The 19,538-nt window shown below is 34.7% G+C and overlaps 2 protein-coding genes across 2 annotated transcripts; one reads left to right on the forward strand and one right to left on the reverse strand.

Moving 5' to 3' along the window:
* The first annotated feature begins 262 nt into the window (after nt 1–262).
* Nucleotides 263–9,933, forward strand: LOC136805546 (stAR-related lipid transfer protein 7, mitochondrial-like). The gene is made up of 8 exons (XM_067062116.1): nt 263–344; nt 5,676–6,325; nt 6,507–6,655; nt 6,881–6,930; nt 7,511–7,666; nt 7,890–8,027; nt 8,434–8,518; nt 9,084–9,933. The coding sequence occupies exons 2-8, from the start codon at nt 5,688–5,690 to the stop codon at nt 9,155–9,157; spliced, it is 1,290 nt and encodes a 429-aa protein (XP_066918217.1). The 5' UTR covers nt 263–344; nt 5,676–5,687; the 3' UTR covers nt 9,158–9,933.
* Nucleotides 9,934–10,401: 468 nt separating this feature from the next.
* LOC136805561 (macrophage mannose receptor 1-like) lies at nt 10,402–19,022 on the reverse strand. Its single transcript, XM_067062127.1, has 6 exons — nt 18,888–19,022; nt 15,107–15,263; nt 14,044–14,421; nt 12,110–12,296; nt 11,625–11,806; nt 10,402–11,210 (listed from the first exon to the last, which is right to left on the reverse strand). The coding sequence occupies exons 1-6, from the start codon at nt 18,949–18,951 to the stop codon at nt 11,003–11,005; spliced, it is 1,176 nt and encodes a 391-aa protein (XP_066918228.1). The 5' UTR covers nt 18,952–19,022; the 3' UTR covers nt 10,402–11,002.
* Nucleotides 19,023–19,538: the final 516 nt, after the last annotated feature.

A 19,538-nucleotide genomic window follows, 5' to 3' on the forward strand; every position in this document is an offset into this window, starting at 1 on the left:
AATGAGAAATTTGACAAAATTATACTTAAAAGAAAATCAAAAAGAATCGGACAGCAACTTCGACGCCATTTTTCCAGCTTGAAAACTTCACTTACTTTACTGCTCTGTCGGCGGTCGTCAAAATGCGCGCGGGTAAATTATGGACTTTGGACTGAGTAAATTGCAGAATGTTGGTTCTGTAAAATATAAAATCGTTGGACTTTGACCCGTTTCTTGCTTTTGACGTCATTTTTGCTGCAAACTTGACTGGGAGAAGATAGCTCGTGTAGTTCATAAATAGTTTTTTCAGTCAAATTCCAATCCTGTTTGTTGTGTCTCTACTCGAAATTTTCCATGGTAAGTCGGTAAGTATTTTGTATAATTCTTAGGGATATTTTTCTGATTACAGTGCAGTAGGATTTACCAAATATTTGAAACTCTCTGGCAATTTTTATGCACCTTGGTTTGCTTTATATTCCTTTCTTTTCTCTGCAGGAATTGGGAATAGCAAACAGAAATGAAGAAATAGTGGTTTGGTACTCCAACATAAAGTTTTCAAATGATAATTTCATACTTTAAGGGAGGAAATTTTTGTGGCTGGGAAGAAATTGAATCAAACGCCAAATCAATTCAATTGAACACAATATCGAAAGCAATTGAATAATTTGCAATTCAATTGTCGAATGCAATTTGAATCTTAATCGAATTTTACCCAGGATTTGCCGATGCTTCGATTAGGTTCAATTGTATTCAATTATGTTTGATTGATTCAATTATATTTGCTCGCTTTAATCAATCTCGTGCAGTGCTTATGTGCTCTCGCTCCTCCTATCTGATTTTCCATTAGCGTATTGCTGGCGGCCGCCCACACTTAGCTCTAAAACTGTAATTGAAATCAAACTTATCGAACATAATCAAAGCTCAACAGCAGTATAGACTTAACTTTTCATACAAAAATTACGGGATGAAAGGCACATAATTTGGACTTTGTACCCTATGCTGCACGCAAGCACCTAATCTAATAGACCTTTTTTCAAAGAGGTCACCCTGTTGAATAATTATGTAGTCCACCAGAAAAACAATGATAAAACCACGCATAATTATTACAATATGCATGATACAGTAATTATGCATGGCTCTATCATTGTTTTTATGGCTGGACTACATAATTATTCAACAGGACGTCCTCTTTGAAAAAAGGTCTATAAAGTCAAAAATCAGTTTTTTGAAGTTTGCAAAAAAATACCACATAGAAGATATTTCAAATTCAGTATGTGAATAGAGCAGTAAAAAATTCAACTTTTTTTTTCTTTCTTTTTTTGCCAAAGTTCTAGGAATGACCAGGGGGGTACAGACACAGGGTACTGACCCATAGCCAGGTGGTGATGTCTATTTATGCATTTCAAAAAAGTTAGTACCCGGTACTACTTTGGGGGTGGGGGTATGTATTTTTCACTCTTCAAGCAAGTACAGGATACTATTTGGGTACTTTTTCACAGAATTTTGCTGTTTTTCAATAAAAAAAGTAGTTTGTTGTAATATCAGGTAATATTTTGACTTTTTTCAAATATTATTTTTTTTGATTTGAAATTTTTTTAATCAACAAATTTTTTTACTCTTTTGAGAAATTTTTTGATTTTTTTGAAGACAAAACTTCCAAAATGGTCAAGAAGTGTGTGATGAAAATCAAAGGACAAAAGCTTCTGACTCCATCATTGATAGTTTGCTTGAATTATCTGTCAATTTTCAGTCTGAAAAACTAACAATAGTACCCCTCTCTTGGTCTAATCTGTAAAATTTAAGATTTTAGGGGTGTTGTCCCTATTTTTTACAGCAAAAATGAAGTAGTACCCGGTACTAAATATGGGTGGGTGGTACTAAACAAAATTTTAGTAAAAAATCAAGTTAGTACCCTATGGGTTAGTACCCTGCCTCTGTACCCCCTGGAATGACTGGGAATGAAAATAAAGGGATAATGATAATTGAATACTATCAACTGACAATCCGCAGCACTATCGTGAAGAAGTTGATTGACAGATAAACGTTTTTCACCCGCGCGGGGCTTGCAGGCGTTCGTTCTGTGAGCGTTCGTTCTGTGAGCGTTCTTGGCTCAATCCTCAGACCGCGCTAAAAATGGTAGACTTAGCTGTGACAGATCATTTCGATGGAAGTTGCTGGAACGTTTACAACTCTTGACAGAAAATTTTTTGTTTTATTGTCAATGATGACAGTGCGGTTATTAATTTTGTTAGATCTGACATATTGATGTTTCTAGGTGCACTTAATAGTTTTGGTTCCCATTGATTGAAGAATCATATTCTGGTTTTCATGTTATTAGACGCTGTTTTAGAGCTTAGAGCTAGCCTGTTCAATTGAACGTAATTAACTAGCCTGGGAATCCAAGCTCATAATTTTGGAAAAAACAAAAAATACCTCACCTCACTAAGTTCTAAGATTATAGAGCATGGTGCAGGTAGATTAGTCTGACACAGAATGTTATTAACAATCAGTGTGCAAACCCTTGTTGACAGAATTTTTTAACTTTGGAAACCCAGGCAAACACACATAGTCAACTTACCATAAAAACTAGCTTATACAAGCTCTAAAAGACGTTTTCAAAACTACCAAAAACCACATTAAAACATCAGCCACATGTTATTAGACTTCCAACCAACAGACATTTTGTTTCTAAATGAATCTATGTTCTCATTTTAATTTGTTTTCCTTTTTTCTGCAGTGTCAAGCTTTTTCCATAAATTAAGCGCGCACATCCAAATTTTCAAAATGTGTGCTAAAGTACTGCTATGGTAAGTACTGTAATAGGCACAAAATCTGGCCGATCAGACTAAACCTGCATTGCAGGGGAAAAATTTCCCTGCAGGCGCGTTACCTACGCCAACTGTTAAACAAGCAGCAAAAATATCATAAGCTAGACTGTGGAAAAAGTTTAACGCTTGGATTCCCAGGCTAGTAATTGACAATCAATTGAACGTAATTGACAATCAATCAAACGTTATTCAAATGCAATCGAACACAATTGAACACACCCAGGAATTGTCCATTCGATTGAGATTCTATTACGTTCCATTACATTTGATTGGTTCATACATGATTTTTGTTCAAACTTGTTTGATTGACATTGTCTGGTCGATAAGATAGTCTGGATATATAATTGATTTTTCTTTCATAACACAGCTGTTACTTAGGTACAAGATAATTCATACCATTTTCCTGGCTGGAGTAATTTGTTATTCAATAGACAGCTTATACTAAAACGCCTATATCAGGATTAGAAACTAGGCTAGGCTCACCTCTTTTATCTTTCCCTCTGCAACAATACAATGCTGACAAGTTGACATAACACATATTGACAAGTTATTCCTGTGAGAAATTTATATCCAAATCTTCAATAAAAACGAAAGTGGTCTCTTCTACTGATTGCTTCCCAGCACTCCTTCACAGACTGTTTTTTTTTAATTTCCACCAATGAGATTGTCGTATTTCATACTGCCCTTCTTTTTGGCACCCCTGGCCTCTATATGCCTTCATAAAACACCTTTTTTATTTATTTTAATTCGTGATCCTAAGGTGTAGACTATTTCTCATCTTCAATTCTCTGAAGAAAGTGAGAATTTCATGCAAGAGTTAGATCGCCAACAAAGTGCTGTAAAAAAATCATTGAATAAAACAGGGCTCAAAATAACGGTCGGACATCGGACATTGTCCGACCCAAATAGCTTCATGTCCGACCCAAAAATCATAATTTTCAAGCTAAAGCAACCCTGATCGGACATTTTGTCCGACCGACTGAAATCGTTATTTCGAGCCTTGAATAAAAGAAGAACTTTCAAATCTTAAATATTTTCTTTTTGAAGAATTGGTGCAAAAAAGTGAAAAGTTTTGAAACACTTGAAAACGAAAGTAAAATGGGCCCGACTCCAATTCCTGTAATCTTGATATAAGAGTTTTAGTCTAAAGTGATAGATCATTTTGGTCTCCGAAACAACTATACCTGAAAGTCAGCTCAACCAACACATTCTCACACTTATTTCTACCATGTGTAGATATGTAAACATCCGTAATTCTACCATATGTGTAGATATTAGAAACCGTAAATCTACTATATGTGTAGATATTGTAAATCTACCATATGTGTAGATTTGGTAAATGCTTTAACATAAAGACTTATGCGCATGCGTAATTTATCGTTCTTTTAAACCACATGCAGTTAATTCCCGTGATAAACAAAAAGGAGTGAATCGGTAGGGGTGGTACAGTCACTTTCGGTCGGGCAAAATATGTCGTTTCGTTCTTTGATAGTTAGGGTTAGGGTTTGAAATATGTTGTTCTTTGATAGTTAGGGTTAGGGTTAAATTAGTGTTAAATTGTCTGGAAATGTTAGCAGGGCTCCCACAGCTCCTCAAATCTCCTCAATTCTCCTTAAATTTCAAATGTCTCCTCAATTCTCCTCAAATCTCCTACTTTTTCTCGATTTTCTCCAATATTTTCTTCAAATCTCCTCAATTAAATTTGACCAAAATTAAAAAAAACGTTCAAGGTAGTATCGCTGGCCTTTGAAAGATGTTTCGAAAATTGATTTTCAAGAATAACATGGAAAATCTTCCGCTCGCTGCGCTCGCACATCTCTTTATTGTTTTTCAATAACTCAACATCAGTGGCGTTCTGGCAGGGAAAGGGGCCACGACCCCCCAACGGAGCTTTTTTGAGGGGGCGCTAAAGAGCAAGCAGCACTACATGGGGTTTTTAAAACGCCCCAATGTTAAAAATCATTTAAGGCCCCTTAATTGCCGCCCAGGACCAATTTTACTAAAATTATTTTAACTTACTTGCAATTTTTCTTGCTTGAAAATCTCCTTGGAAAATCTCCTCAATTTTTCTAAACTTATATGAAAAACTCCTCAAATTTTTACAGATTTCTCCTCAAAAAAGTAAAAAATCCTCCTTAATTCTCCTCAATTCTCCTTAAATTTAAAATTTTGAAAGCTGTGGGAACCCTGGTTAGATAGTTAGGGTTTAGGGTTTGAAATATGTCGCTCTTTGATAGTTAGGGTTTAAGGTTTGTCGTTCTTTTTGTCGCCTTTTAATAGTTATTTGTCATTCTTTTTAGATTGTCTGGATAGTATTTATACCGTAACTACGAAAATAGGCCTTTTTTGCGCACCCTTTAATTTCCGCGCAGTGGTAGTGCTAGAAAATTAAGGGCGCGCAAAAATTAAGGGCATTAAGGTATCTACACATATAGTAGATTTACAGATTCTAATATCTACACATATGGTAGATTTACAGATGTTTACATTAGTGCGAGATTGGCGTGGCTCAACAATACTCCTTTAGGTGAGCAAGACGGTCTAACAACTAATTACTCTACACTTCAATGGATGCAAGTAAAACCAGTGGGAAATAAGATATTGCCTATAAATAAGTTTTGTTCAAATTCTCCCAAATTAGCACCAATAATCCTGCAAATCTTCTCCTGTGCGCGTATTAGGGATTTATTTGCCTCCAGATAGGTGTTGAAAATACCAGTTTTAAAGTTTTGTGAAAGTTGTAGCAAATAATTGAAATTGCTATTTAGCCTTTGTCATTATATTCTTATTAGAAAAGAAATTAAGAAGGTACTTTTGTTATTTCAAAACTAGTTTTAATTAATAAGACATTCACTTGAACTTTTCTAGATATTTTTAAAGATGAGGCGAAAAGAAAGTTGGGTTAATCTAACGAGAAATAAATTGGAAAATCTTCTTCATCATCATATACCAACATCAACACGATATGATTCAGATAAATTGCCACCAAGGATACAGAAAAATGGTATATCTGTAGCAGCTCGTGTTGTTGGAAACGAAATTAGAAATTTTACTAAAAAGACTACAGGGAAAGACTTGGCACAATTGAGAAATAGCCGAACAAGGCAATTAATGTTGACAAAATTCTCAGAAATAAGGGTAGCAGTAACAAATAAACAAACTCAATATCAGTTGTTAGCGTTAGCTTGTGATACCGGATCGAATCTTGTGACGTCATTATCGCCAGAAGGACCAGAGTGTGATTACAATTTTAAAAATAATACGTTTATGAGAGACTTTATTGCTCAATATCACCAACAATGTTCAGACTTTCAAACAGTTCCTGATTTAAAGCCACCCCTTAAATTAAAAAAGAGAGACAAGATTTTATCACAACTGGAACAAAAACCCAAAATATCTGATGTTGTAGTACAGCGATGTCGTTGTGAGTCTATAATAGAAGATGAAAAAAAAGCCAATAAATTGAATTTCCTTGGATGTTGGTTACATAAAGGGATAGATGAAGATGAAGTTGAAAAGTAAGTTTATTGTTTATTAATCATAAATTGTTTGTTTATGTTTTTTAGCAAAACACGCTAATAGTGTAATTGAAAATTGGTAGGGCAAAGTTTCGTTTTGAATATCCCTGAGCGTTTTGATTGAAAGATACAAGAACGATCATGTTTAAAGGTAATTGCATTGTCATATTTTTTATTTTAGTTATTGGAATGAAAATGTATCTCATTTTTTGCAAGAAAACAAAAAGCAACTTCATCAAAACCCCAACAATGAATGGTCACATTTTCTGGACAATGAAAAATATGTAGTCTTCAGGAGGAGACTAAAAAGTGGACTCTATGAATACAGAGGTATAAATTAGTTTTGAATGTTTTTGAATCTGGTTGAAACGTGTTTTTCTAAATCATTCGTTTGAAATGTGCTTGTTCAACTAATTCCTGTCTAGGTTGTGTATTATGTAGGTATACTATGACAGGCACAGTGTCGGGATGAAAAACTGCAGGATATAAACTTATGGTATGGTATCCAAACTCATAAATTTTAAGTTGTATATTATTATCCTTGTTTTTTTTTAGTTCAAGCAACCTTTCCAGATATATCCGCCCAAAAATTATTTCAGACTCAGGTTTGTTCCTTTATCAAGTTTTAAACATTTTGCATTTTGGTTTTGAAACAAGATTTTCCTTGACAAATTTTCCTTTTCATTCAATTTCCTAAAGCTCCTTTTTCATTTGTTTATTTTTTCGGCACTTTTGATAGCCAATGTCTCTATATAAATGCTACCTTAAGGGAAGAAATTTTCGCGAGAAGAAATTTTCGCGGAATTTAATTTCGCGAATGAGCCGATTTCAAAAGTTTCACGGAATTTAATTTAGCGATTGAGAAGAAGTTATCAACTTAGATTAACTTTTAAGCATCACGGAGTTGTTTAAATATTTGATAAAAAATACACGTTATAACTGGTTATAATGCTTAAAAATCAATTGTGTCCATCTTTTTTGGTAACACCTGGTCAAAAACAACAAAATAAAAGAAGAAGAAAAAAAATCGAATTTCGCGGAATTTAATTTCGCGATTTAACAATTTTAGTGTGTTTCGCGGAATTTAATTTCGCGAATTACGCCCCAATTCGCGAAATTAAATTCCGCGAAAATTTCTTCCCTTAAGGTACAATGTTATCATATAATTCTCTCCTCTTTTATCAGGTGGATGGTCCTTACAGGCGGAAATGGGACGATTATGTTCTCCAACTAGACGTTGTTGACAGTGACAAACTAACATCCACTGATCTCGTGCACTGGGTCACCAAATGTCCATACCCTTTCTCTACCAGAGAATATATTTATCTTCGAAGGAGCAAGGTAAGGCAAATTTTATGCTTGAAGGTTGAGGGGTAAACTAATAACGTTTGAAATTATTTCTTGGGGTCAGTTTGTTAAGAGTTTGTTTAAAAAAGACTATTAATTGCTGTGATAGTACAATCTTGTTGTTGCTCTAACCGTCACAAAGAACTTTAAAATTGTCTATCATTTTGGAGCTTTACGCTAAGCTTTTTATAATTCATTGTTTCTCTTTTTTTTTTAGATTGACCTTGAAAAAAAGTTTATGCTTTTGTATTCGAAAGCAACAGATAACACAGACATACCTAACGACAAACAGGTCGAGCGAGTGGAAACTTATGTTTCCAAACTGATCATCAAACCACATCAAGAATTTGATAAGGTATATTTAAATCCCTTTAAAGTACTTTCATCAGACTTTCTTATCTGCTTATCATTGTACAGACATGTTTTGTTTTTCCATGATGTAATCTCGACAAACATTGCATCATATTTTTGGCTGAATCATTGTCATTGACATATGACATTGCGCTTTTTTTTAAATCGTCAGTTCTACCTACTGTCAGACAGACAGACCACGATAAGTGTTTTAAGTGTTTTAATTACTTCTTCTTAATATATCTGAACTTTAATACACTTTTTCTCGAAATCGTCATGGGAAGTATGGGGCGTAAACTCAAGAATTCTTTGAGAATAAGGTCCAATAGGTTTTTGCATCTTGAAAAGTCACTTTTGAAAAGCAGAATCTTCACACTTTTTAAACTCTTCTATTTTTGTACACTTACTAGAATGGATGTGATTTCCTGTTGACGTATTACGACGACCCGAAAATGATGTTGCCGCAACGCGTGCTTGACGTGGCAGCATCAAAAGGTAAGTTTCAAAGATTGGATTCCAGCAAGAGGTTTAATATTGAGATTCCAGTGACGGTTTTAATCGTGTTAATAAGGGTTTTGTTTTGAGATCTCGATTGGTCACATATAGCTCAACCTTTATCGTACGATCACTACCGCGCTCAAAAGCTAATGTCAAATGTACTCCGTTTTAGCTGACTTTGTTTACTTTCGAAACACTTGTAACAGGTATTTGAAGGTCATTTGCTTTAAGCCAATCTAAGGTACATCCAAGTATAAGCTGATTTCGAGGCTGATTTTGAGACTTGAAGGCGATTCTTTATAATCCAGTCGGTTTTGAACTGAAAGCTCCTTTTTCGATAGCCATTTACTAAAAAGTAGGGAAGGGCGCCACTGGATTGCTCTACTAACCCTTAATTGTTCTCTGATTGCCGAGCATTAAGCAGAGAGGCATCCAGTACCAAGTACAAGGTCTTCGCTATGACCCGGCCGTCAGGGATTGAACCCACGAGCTTGTGCATTGTAGCCGAATGCAATGCTCTATTTTTGTAGTAGTAGTTCAACTCCTTTTTACACTTTTTCAGGAATATCACAATCAATGTTGAGAATGTATCGTGCAGCAGTTATGCTGAATGAGATGGAGAAAAAAGAGAAATGAAAAAGCCCTAGAGAAATTTAAGAGTGGTTTGATCGTTAGTGCTCTCCAGCCAAGTAGATGTCGGTTTGTCACCAGATCTTAGTGATTATAACGGACATCCCTCAAGAACAGCTACTTTGGAGAATATCTGAAAATACAACAATGACAGAGCTGATAATTTCCAGCTATGGTTTGTGCTTTCGGGTCCTATGGACCTGTACTAACTCATGTGAACTATATCTTTTGGCTAGCTGAGTACCTCACCAGGATAGCCCTTTCAGAATCAGAGGAAGTGATCTCGCGGCTTATTGCAATTGCAAGGTGATAAGTAGTATGACGAAGTATGACTTGCGCTACATTCTTGAACTGAATAAAAAAGAACTTTAGAAAAACCGAATAACCCATATTTAATGTGATGATTTTTGTTCCGGTGGTGCATTGAGAGGCCGTTACATGTTGCCTCTATTTCTTTGACTAGAAAAATTTTCCTACATATTTTTATGCATAGAATTCTTAACACTTAGTTTTTTTTCAAATATTTCGTATTATTGTAAGCATGTAGGTTTTCAGTGCATACATGCACTTTCTTTTGGAATAATGATATTTTGTGTCTTGTTATTTTTGTGAATGAGATTATTTTAGAAATAGAATGTTGAAAAATGAAATTATTTTCTGAGTAGTTTCTTATCCATGTAAGGTAAATTGTACAAACGTTTTCGTAAATCCTTTTTAGTTATGTATACTCGTTTATGTAAACCCTAGCTAAAATAAAAATTGCTACCAAAACAGTTTCAGAAGCTTCTTAACTCTCTTACTTTTTATTCCAACTTATGTAATATTTTCGGATACGTAAATGAACAATTTATGTAAGATCTACTCTTTTCACAGCTTTTACATGTTTTCACAGCACGCCTGTTTATGTCAAGCTGAGAGCATATTAGAAAGATTTTTGTACTTTCTTGTTGTCCAAAATTCATTGTTAAAACAAAAGTTGAACAATCAAAATATCAAAAGTCATTATTCTGGTTTGAATTTATTAAAATCAAAATGCTTCTTCTTCGTGCGTACACCCCTTTGTCCTAGCTTTGTCCCATGTGTTCGCACAAAATAGTTTCCTGTGGATAACAAAAGATCAAAGAGAACTTTCGGCAGTCTTTTCCAGAGCGATTGTCAAAAAAAGTCAAAAAGTAGCTCTGTTTACGTGATTGAAAAGTGTTTAGAATAGAAATCCAGGCGTCATTAACTTAAAATATACTTTTTTCTTTGTGAACAACTTTGATATTAACAGGTGCAGTGACGAATTACTATAAATCAAGGAAAATTGGCAAAAAAATTTAATATGGGTGGGTGCTGAACATTTTTTGGAAATTTACCCCCGAACATTGCGACTTTTGACCATTGAGCTTAAAGCCCGAGGGGCTAGAGTTCAATCTCTAATATTACCCTCAAACAGAGCAATCGGACCAAGCAAACAAAGTTCTTTTCTATGATTTTTTGATTCTATTTGACTAATTTCTTTTTTTACTTTATACTGCAAAAATAAGGAAATGATGAATTGAGCTAATGGAAAAGAATTGTAACATCTAAAGCTTACAAATGGTACGTTATTCTCCAATCAAACTAACTTACAGGAACGAATGACCAGGACCCAACCGTATCGTCTAGCTTTTCTAACACGCATTTTTAAATCCGTTCGTGTAATGTTTCCAGCTCACCCAAATAGAGACTTGCGCATGCATATTTTATCGTTCTTTAAACCCCTGGTCATTAAACACAAGGTTGGGGTTTGGGATGGCTAAATATGTCGTTCTTTGTTAGGGTAAGGGTTAGGGTTTGTCGTTCTCTAAACAAATTTTAAAAAAAGATTTAAAAATTGAATTCACAAATATAAGGTCTTGTAAATCCGCACGTCGAGGTACTCCAATACTTGGTGAATGGGTTCAAAAATACACAATCTGGTGACGATGGTTGCCCTGATAACCATTTTTTGTAACACGTGGTTGCACCAGACACCCATTTGAAGGTTCCTTCAACATCTTTGTCATTATAACCAATCCATGTTCCACTAAATCCTCTGGAAAAGTAAAGTAACCCTTTTTGTGATTTAAATACAGGTCATTTTTGGCTCGCTTTTGGGAGCTTGAATAGGTTATTGATTGGTCGCAATATTTCTCAGTACAGCCCTCACTTACTGGTCATTATTGCGTTAAAGTATTCTTAGTTTTGGATTTCTGATTTCAAAAAATGGGATGTACAAATGGGAAGAAATTTTGGCGGGAATTTAATTTAGCGGATGCTGAAAAAGTTTTTTCGTAGGAATTTTAATTTGGTGGATCAGGGAAAAAGCTAATTTTGGCGAGAATTTAATTTAGCGTATGACGGGCGGGGGTCAGTGACAAAGAAAATCCCGCAAGATCAACAAGTCGCTCAAGAACGCCCATGCTCCCCCACTCTGTTTACATTGCATTGTGACAGTGAATTAACTTACCTGTTTCCACTCTCTCGAGCGAGAAATTCATTTTCAGCTTCTGAGTCAATAGTTACTAGACTTCCTTTAAGTTGTTCACAAAGTTGTCGAGCAATATCCCACGTTGAAAGTCTTTTAAAGAATCGATAGCTCTTACCACCACGGTTAGGATTGAAATATGGTTTCTTGCAAACATATCCAGCCTGTTTGAATTCAAGTAGAAAATGTTTCATTTGTGTTTTGTGTTTATTAAGCATTTTTATCGCTCACAAATTCAGTGTGGATTCCTAAAAAAACTTCGGTGTTTTTCCTAGTATGGTCGTGGCAGGTGTAGCTTTTCGGAGAGAACAAATTTAGAAAACTTGTACAAAGTGTTGTCAAATTTTAGCGTTTTTTCTATCAAAAGACAAATATCCGTTATTCTGTAACACTATGCAACACAATATTCATTTCTGCTCATTTTTAAACAAAAATAACTAACATTTTGAAAATAAACACTATCTGACCTTTAGTTCGCAGTTAGCATCGTTCCAATATCCCGTTTTTCGTTGGTAAACACAGTGTTCATTCCCGGCGTTGTTCGGTTCTCCAGCAGCGAAAAGAGTAAAACCAAACTCTGTATGGTCTGTCCATTTGAATGATCCTTCGTTAACAACATCTGTGTAACCAATCCAAAATTTCTCCAAACCCCGTCTATAAAGAAGATAAATTTGATCTCTTTTTATACCTTTATATGTAGACAGTGAGATTTTTGGTCTTTGTAATATTGCAACAAAGATTTTACTGTAAGGAAGCTAATTTTCACGATTGGTATGGTAAATCTTTTCATGCATTTTGTCTAAAAGTGAGCGCTCTGACACAAATTAATATGGATAATTTCGAAAAGTATGAAATTAGTTCTCAACAATTTATTCCTTTACAGCACCTGACCCCGAGAATGTAGGTGAATTTTGAATCAGGCCTGAAAGATGTAGATTTGCATTTTAGAAAACATTGAATGTTTTCAAAGAAATTTTGAACTCCCAAAATCCTTTCCCAGGGGTTAGTTTCATTACTTGTGATAGATAGGCTAATTGTTTTGGTCCTTGAAGTTGACTCCCACTTTCGTTATAACCCCCAGAATGTAGGTTTGGTTTTATGGCTCTAAATCTAGTAATAGTAAAATGTTGATATTTTTCAATTTGATTAATTATAACAGCAAATTTTAGAAATATTTTGTGCCAAAACAATATTCTAAAGAGCACTTTGTTATTCTGAAAATTGAATTTTTTCGCTTTTTAACCCCCAAAATGTAGGTGAAAAGATTTGGTTGTTGAGAGCGGAATTTTAGTATTCATCGGAAATTATTGTTCTCTAAGTGAAATTTATGATTTATAAATATACCCTGACAAAAGTTTAACAAAGATATTAATTTTATCGTGCTACAAATGAGGAAAAGTAAAAGAAAGGACGAAAAGAAGAGACATGAAAATTGTTTTTATTTTGTAGGTTGAAAATTTTGTGTTATAATATGTAACAACACCCCTGCCTCACAGCCCCAGTGGAACTTTTTTCCACAGCGGGACAAAATCTTTTACTAAAATCCCAATGGGGATGGAAATTATATTGTTCCAAACTTAGGCAAATCTTCTTATTGGGCTTGGGTCCCAGTAGGTCTGGGACACGTCGAAAAAGCTCAAAATGTCAACATTTATCATCTCTCAGGTAGTACTTTCATGTTATGAAAGTACAAGAAACAAGTTTCATATAATTTGACAGACTTTTCATGTCAGGTTATGAAGGCCCCCAAATTGTAGGTCAACTAACCCCAAAAGGTAGGTCAAACATTTTCGTCAAAATATCTAACTTAGAACAATAAATATTGAAATGGACTATTTTCCCCATTTCCTTAGTTCATTAGGAATAAGAAAATACCCTATCATCATAACTTAATTCCAATAGATTTCGATTTAGAGAAGATTTATTTAAAAAATGTCTCAATTCGGGTAGTATCCAATCAACTTCGATTCAGATTTCCGTTGTAAAAAATTAATTCAAGTTAAAATTTCTTGTCTAGAAATAATAAGTAATATGTAACAGTATGGCCTGAAACAACTTTTTATGAAGTTGAACTATCGTTAAGGCTACAATCCTTGAAAATGAGAAATCTACATTCTCGGGGTTTACTACATTCTCGGGGTCAGGTGCTGTAAGGTATGTTTCTAAGTTCGCTTTTTGAGGAAATTCAAATAACAGACCACATAACATCCTATTTGAAAAGGCCTTTTTCCTGCCTTTTTTAAATGCATTTCAATCTCTATGAGGATCATTAATTTTCTAAAATACTTTGGCTAAAACCTCTCAAAGGGTTCCAAACGTCAAATCTACCCAAAACTTACTAGAATTCATGTCACAGAGACATAGGTGTATGTGAAATTGAGAACATTCTACCAAAACTTACTTGTTGACAGCCTCATAATGAATGAACCTCGATTCGTCAATGTCTTTAAAACTGACAAGTTCAGCACCTCTGTATTGACACGAAGCCTGTGCCTCACTCCAGGTAACTTTTTCAGTTCCAACATAATATTTGTGATTTTCAAACTCAATCATATCGACATGGAATGGCATTTTACATACGGACGCAAATTTAGCGGTCAAGCATTGGTGATCGTTCCAGGTCCCATCATACCGAGAATGACCACAATCTTCATTGTTATAATTATTTGGTTCACCAGCTTTCCAGTTTTTGTAGAATGAGGTAGAACCATCGACAGCAATAAATTCTCCTTCTATTAATTTGTCGTTTAGTCCAAGCCAAAAGTCGTGTATTCCTTTCCTAATGATGATCAATAAGAAATACTGTATTACCTAAAAAAAGCATCGTGGTATCTGAGGAAGGCTAAATTGGGTACAAGGAGCTGTCACTACAGCACTATTAAGAGTTGGTTAAGGTTTAAGCAAAAAACAGACATTAAAGGTCAAGAATTTCTAGTGAGCCTATGTAAGATTCCGAGAAGCATTGTTTTTGGGATGCGGTGTGGTCTTTAGAACGCAGCACTTATTAGAGGGAGGCGCTCTTTTCAAGAGAGGTTAGATGCCATTTTTACAATGAAGTATTTACCAATACCATTATATGAGAATCACAGACCTCAAAGTCACATATATTACATACAGAAACACGAATCTGTTAGAGGATATCAGCATTTTAGAATGGAGTTCTTTATAGAATCACTGCTGACCAACTGCATATCGAAACAACCCGTTCTCAAAGACCCACTAGAATCTTTTTCAGCCAGTGGGGTTGAAAATAACTGACCATGACGATATTTTGTCCAATTTTCCTAATGGGAAGGGGTCCCAGTGGGTCTGTGAGAAGGGGGTCTGAATCACAGTCCTCTACAAAAGCCGCACATATTACAGGATCCCGAAACCGTTAGAAGATGCCGGCAACTAAGAATAAAAGTCCTTTATAGAATCATTGCTAACCAACTATATACCGAAAGGAGATATACAATACTTACTGTTTAGCTGTCTGATAAACCAGATTCCATTCCGATAAATCTTTGGGTACAAAGAGATGTCCACCTCGCCATTGGCATCTAACCTCAGCATCGTTCCAATTATACAATGTCTTCTCAAAATAATAATCTGTTCCAAAGCAAGGAAGTAGGTTCTCTTCTAAAAAATGAGTTGCACAGGTAATCATTTTTCACGGTTACTAATTGGTTTTATTATCCGACGCGCGTAAATAGCGGCATTTGATTGGCTTCTTTGCTGTCCAATATGTACTAGTTATCGCATGATTTCGAGTGCAATACGAGAAATATTTTACGAGTTCCGAGATTTTTCCGTAATATTTTTCCGAGCCTTTAGGCGAGGAATAAATATCGGTAAAATCTCGGAACGAGTAAAATATCGAGTATTGCACGAGAAGTCATGTGATAACTAATTTATTGTCGACTCAAAAAAATTGTCCTCTTTTTGTTTCAAAACTTACTTCCGCCTTCTTCTGCTTCTGTGTAGTTTCGAATGTTTTTATTCGAAAATCTAATTCGAACGTTAGATTCGAACAAAAACATTCGATAACTTCCCGCTGAAAATATTCACACAAAAACAAAACTTTTCGATCATTTTCGATCCAAGAAGTTTGTTTTGAAAAGTTGCAGATTTTTCAGAGATGTATTTGAAAGTTTCTAGATTGATAATTCAAAATGCAGATGATGTACAGTATTGTTTCGATGAAGAAGAAACCCTCCATCATTGGATTAATCAGATTGATAACATTCAGTCTTTTTCTATTTTTTTGTTTCGATGACATATGGCCATGGAAAAGAATAGCAGAGGAAAGGAGTCCCACGATGGAAATGTATGCTTGTAAAAATGGTTAAAGAACAACATTTTTTCAACAGCAAAACAATTTGGATACTTTCTTGATTATCGTCAAGCCTCTAAATTTTTCGAATTTCAGAAGGAAGATGTAATGATTGTTGAGTTGAAAAGTCAAGGACGTACGTTGTTGTCGAGAAAGAGAATTAGGAGAGAACTTTTATAAAAATCACTCGTCATTTGGTTTAATACAAGACATTACACTTCCCTTGTTATGTTATGAGAATTTTTATTGGCAAACATTCAAGAATCTCAAGTTATTTTGTATGCATTGATAAAAAACTGTTTGGTTACCACACGGACAAATTTGCCAAAAGTTGAAAATATTTGGGTGGTGTCAAGTAGTTTTATAATTTCTTAGTTCATCAGATTTGATTTTAGTGTCTTTTATGGAAGAACTCCAAAGTAAAAGTTAATCTGAACATATTTTTGTTGCGTTTTCCCTTTGATTCCCAAGTCAGTTTCTCCGAAGGTCAGTTCTTTTCGGCTGTTTTGTTTTGATTTTTCTCCCGCCGCTTACCCAGTCCCCCAAAAGTCAACCCGGTCATATTTCCAGACTAAAGAAATAAATGAAATATCGCAAATATCTCGATGCTCTCGACCAATCAAAACGCTGATATTTTTTTGGGTCGGCAATAAAAAGTCTTATTTTTATTTTGTGACGTAACGTCAAAAAAAGGATGCTCAATTGTCATTGAACTCGTTGTGTGACGTCAATTTTTGAAATATGTAGCCTCCGTGGAAGCTGTATATTCGAAATTATTGCCGACCCAAAAAAATATCAGCGTTTTGATTGGTCGAGAGCATCGAGATATTTGCGATATTTCATTTATTTCTTTAGTCTGGAAATATGACCGGGTTGACTTTTGGGGGACTGGGTAAGCGGCGGGAGAAAAATCAAAACAAAACAGCCGAAAAGAACTGACCTTCGGAGAAACTGACTTGGGAATCAAAGGGAAAAACGCAACAAAAATATGTTCAGATTAACTTTTACTTTGGAGTTCTTCCATAAAAGACACTAAAATCAATTCTGATGAACTAAGAAATTATAAAACTACTTGACACCACCCAAATATTTTCAACTTTTGGCAAATTTGTCCGTGTGGTAACCAAACAGTTTTTTATCAATGTATACAAAATAACTTGAGATTCTTGAATGTTTGCCAATAAAAATTCTCATAACATAACAAGGGAAGTGTAATGTCTTGTATTAAACCAAATGACGAGTGATTTTTATAAAAGTTCTCTCCTAATTCTCTTTCTCGACAACAACGTACGTCCTTGACTTTCAACTCAACAATCATTACATCTTCCTTCTGAAATTCGAAACATTTAGAGCTTGACGATAATCAAGAAAGTATCCAAATTGTTTTGCTGTTGAAAAAATGTTGTTCTTTAACCATTTTTACAAGCATACATTTCCATCGTGGGACTCCTTTCCTCTGCTATTCTTTTCCATGGCCATATGTCATCGAAACAAAAAAATAGAAAAAGACTGAATGTTATCAATCTGATTAATCCAATGATGGAGGGTTTCTTCTTCATCGAAACAATACTGTACATCATCTGCATTTTGAATTATCAATCTAGAAACTTTCAAATACATCTCTGAAAAAATCTGCAACTTTTCAAAACAAAACTTCTGGATCGAAAATGATCGAAAAGTTTTGTTTTTGTGTGAATATTTTCAGCGGGAAGTTATCGAATGTTTTTGTTCGAATCTAACGTTCGAATTAGATTTTCGAATAAAAACATTCGAAACTACACAGAAGCAGAAGAAGGCGGAAGTAAGTTTTGAAACAAAAAGAGGACAATTTTTTTGAGTCGACAATAAATTAGTTATCACATGACTTCTCGTGCAATACTCGATATTTTACTCGTTCCGAGATTTTACCGATATTTTTCCTCGCCTAAAGGCTCGGAAAAATATTACGGAAAAATCTCGGAACTCGTAAAATATTTCTCGTATTGCACTCGAAATCATGCGATAACTAGTACTGAATAAAAAACTACCAAGAAACCAGATTTACGAGCATATAAATTGGCAGCCAATTCGATTGACTTCCAAATTTGCAATACTCACCAACTATGCCAAATCTACAACTTCAATGTCAAAAGATCACAGCTTCTTGGCAAATTTGTACATCGCTACGCCGCCATTATGATTTCCATTTTGTGATGCTTAGTCAGCAGTTTTCTGTCGGCGTTTGTAAAGCGTACGATTTTTTAACCAATAAAATTGCCGATCGGCATTGTTTTGCTTTAGCATTGGAAGGTCTTTTATTTTTGAAAATCTTTGGCAAAAGTGGCAAAATTGGAGCGAAAAGAACATAGGTCTAGTGGGAGCAGTGTTTTGTATGGAGACGTACGGAGGTAAGTTCCAAATATGCCAAGAATGCCAGATTCACCACATCTTTTTTATTTGGCATTTATGGCACTCAAATTTTGCCACATTTGCCAAATTTTTGTCAATCGAATGCAAAATAATTGGCAATCAGGGCAAAGATGGCATATTTTGAAGTCAATCGAATTGGCTGTGGAATTATGTTTGAAAACGAGAAATATTTTAGCGATGAACGAATAATAAACCATTTATTTGGACGCAGTCTCATCCAATATGAAAAATATTGGGCTACGAGAAAAGATATTAGACTCGGCGAAGCCTCGTCCAATATATTTTCTCGCACGCCCAATATTTTTGCATATTGGATTCGACTTTGTCCAATAACTGCTTAATATGACCCCTCAACTGTTTATAAGGGATTTTCAAGAAGAGAAAAATCTAAAGGAAAAAGACATTAATTACATTAAAACTATGGTATTTACTAAAATGGTTGCGTCTCTTACATCATATATCCTCCTCACCTATTACAAAAAAGACGCGGAATTTACAAACTCACATAAATCAAATCTTACTCTGAGTTATGAAGTTTAGGAAAAACAAGCAGTAGATGATGGATCCCGAATACCACAACCTCATTTTTACCAAGTATTTACCCTGTAAGCTCTCAACAAAGAACTTAGCTCTTTAAGCTCTGTAATGTATTTTATGTTTTTATCTTGCCCTTTTATACACCCCTGGCTAGCCACTTTTTTTAGAAACCACGAGGAATTCGCACCACATGATTGGATAATCCTCATTTAAGGTGATAAACAATTTCTATAACGATTGTTTGATTCCATGGATGTTCATTCTACATAAACTTGAATGTTTCCGTTTCCAGCAACCATGTTAGATAAGGTTTCACATAAAATTGGATAATTACGCTCATAGAAAAACAAATTAAAGTCTATTCACGATAAGTGTGCACTCTTTTTTCATTTACCTATAACTTTTGAAGGAATTCTTCAATCTTTATAAATTTGGTATCATTGGAAAGATATTAGTGAGTGGATCAATTTGAAATAAAAAAATCTTTAAACAAATTCTAAAAATGAAGATGAAAATGAAGAAGAAAAAAATGAAGATCTTGTAGAAAGGTGCTATAGCTATCATTTTCACTGAAGTGAATCCTTGATTATCGAACATCATCACTGTGAAAAAATTTCTCAAAAATAATCATTCAG

This window comes from Clytia hemisphaerica, unplaced genomic scaffold (genome assembly GCF_902728285.1).
Source record: "Clytia hemisphaerica strain Z4C2 unplaced genomic scaffold, Clytia hemisphaerica genome assembly, whole genome shotgun sequence".
NCBI lineage: Eukaryota > Metazoa > Cnidaria > Hydrozoa > Leptothecata > Clytiidae > Clytia > Clytia hemisphaerica.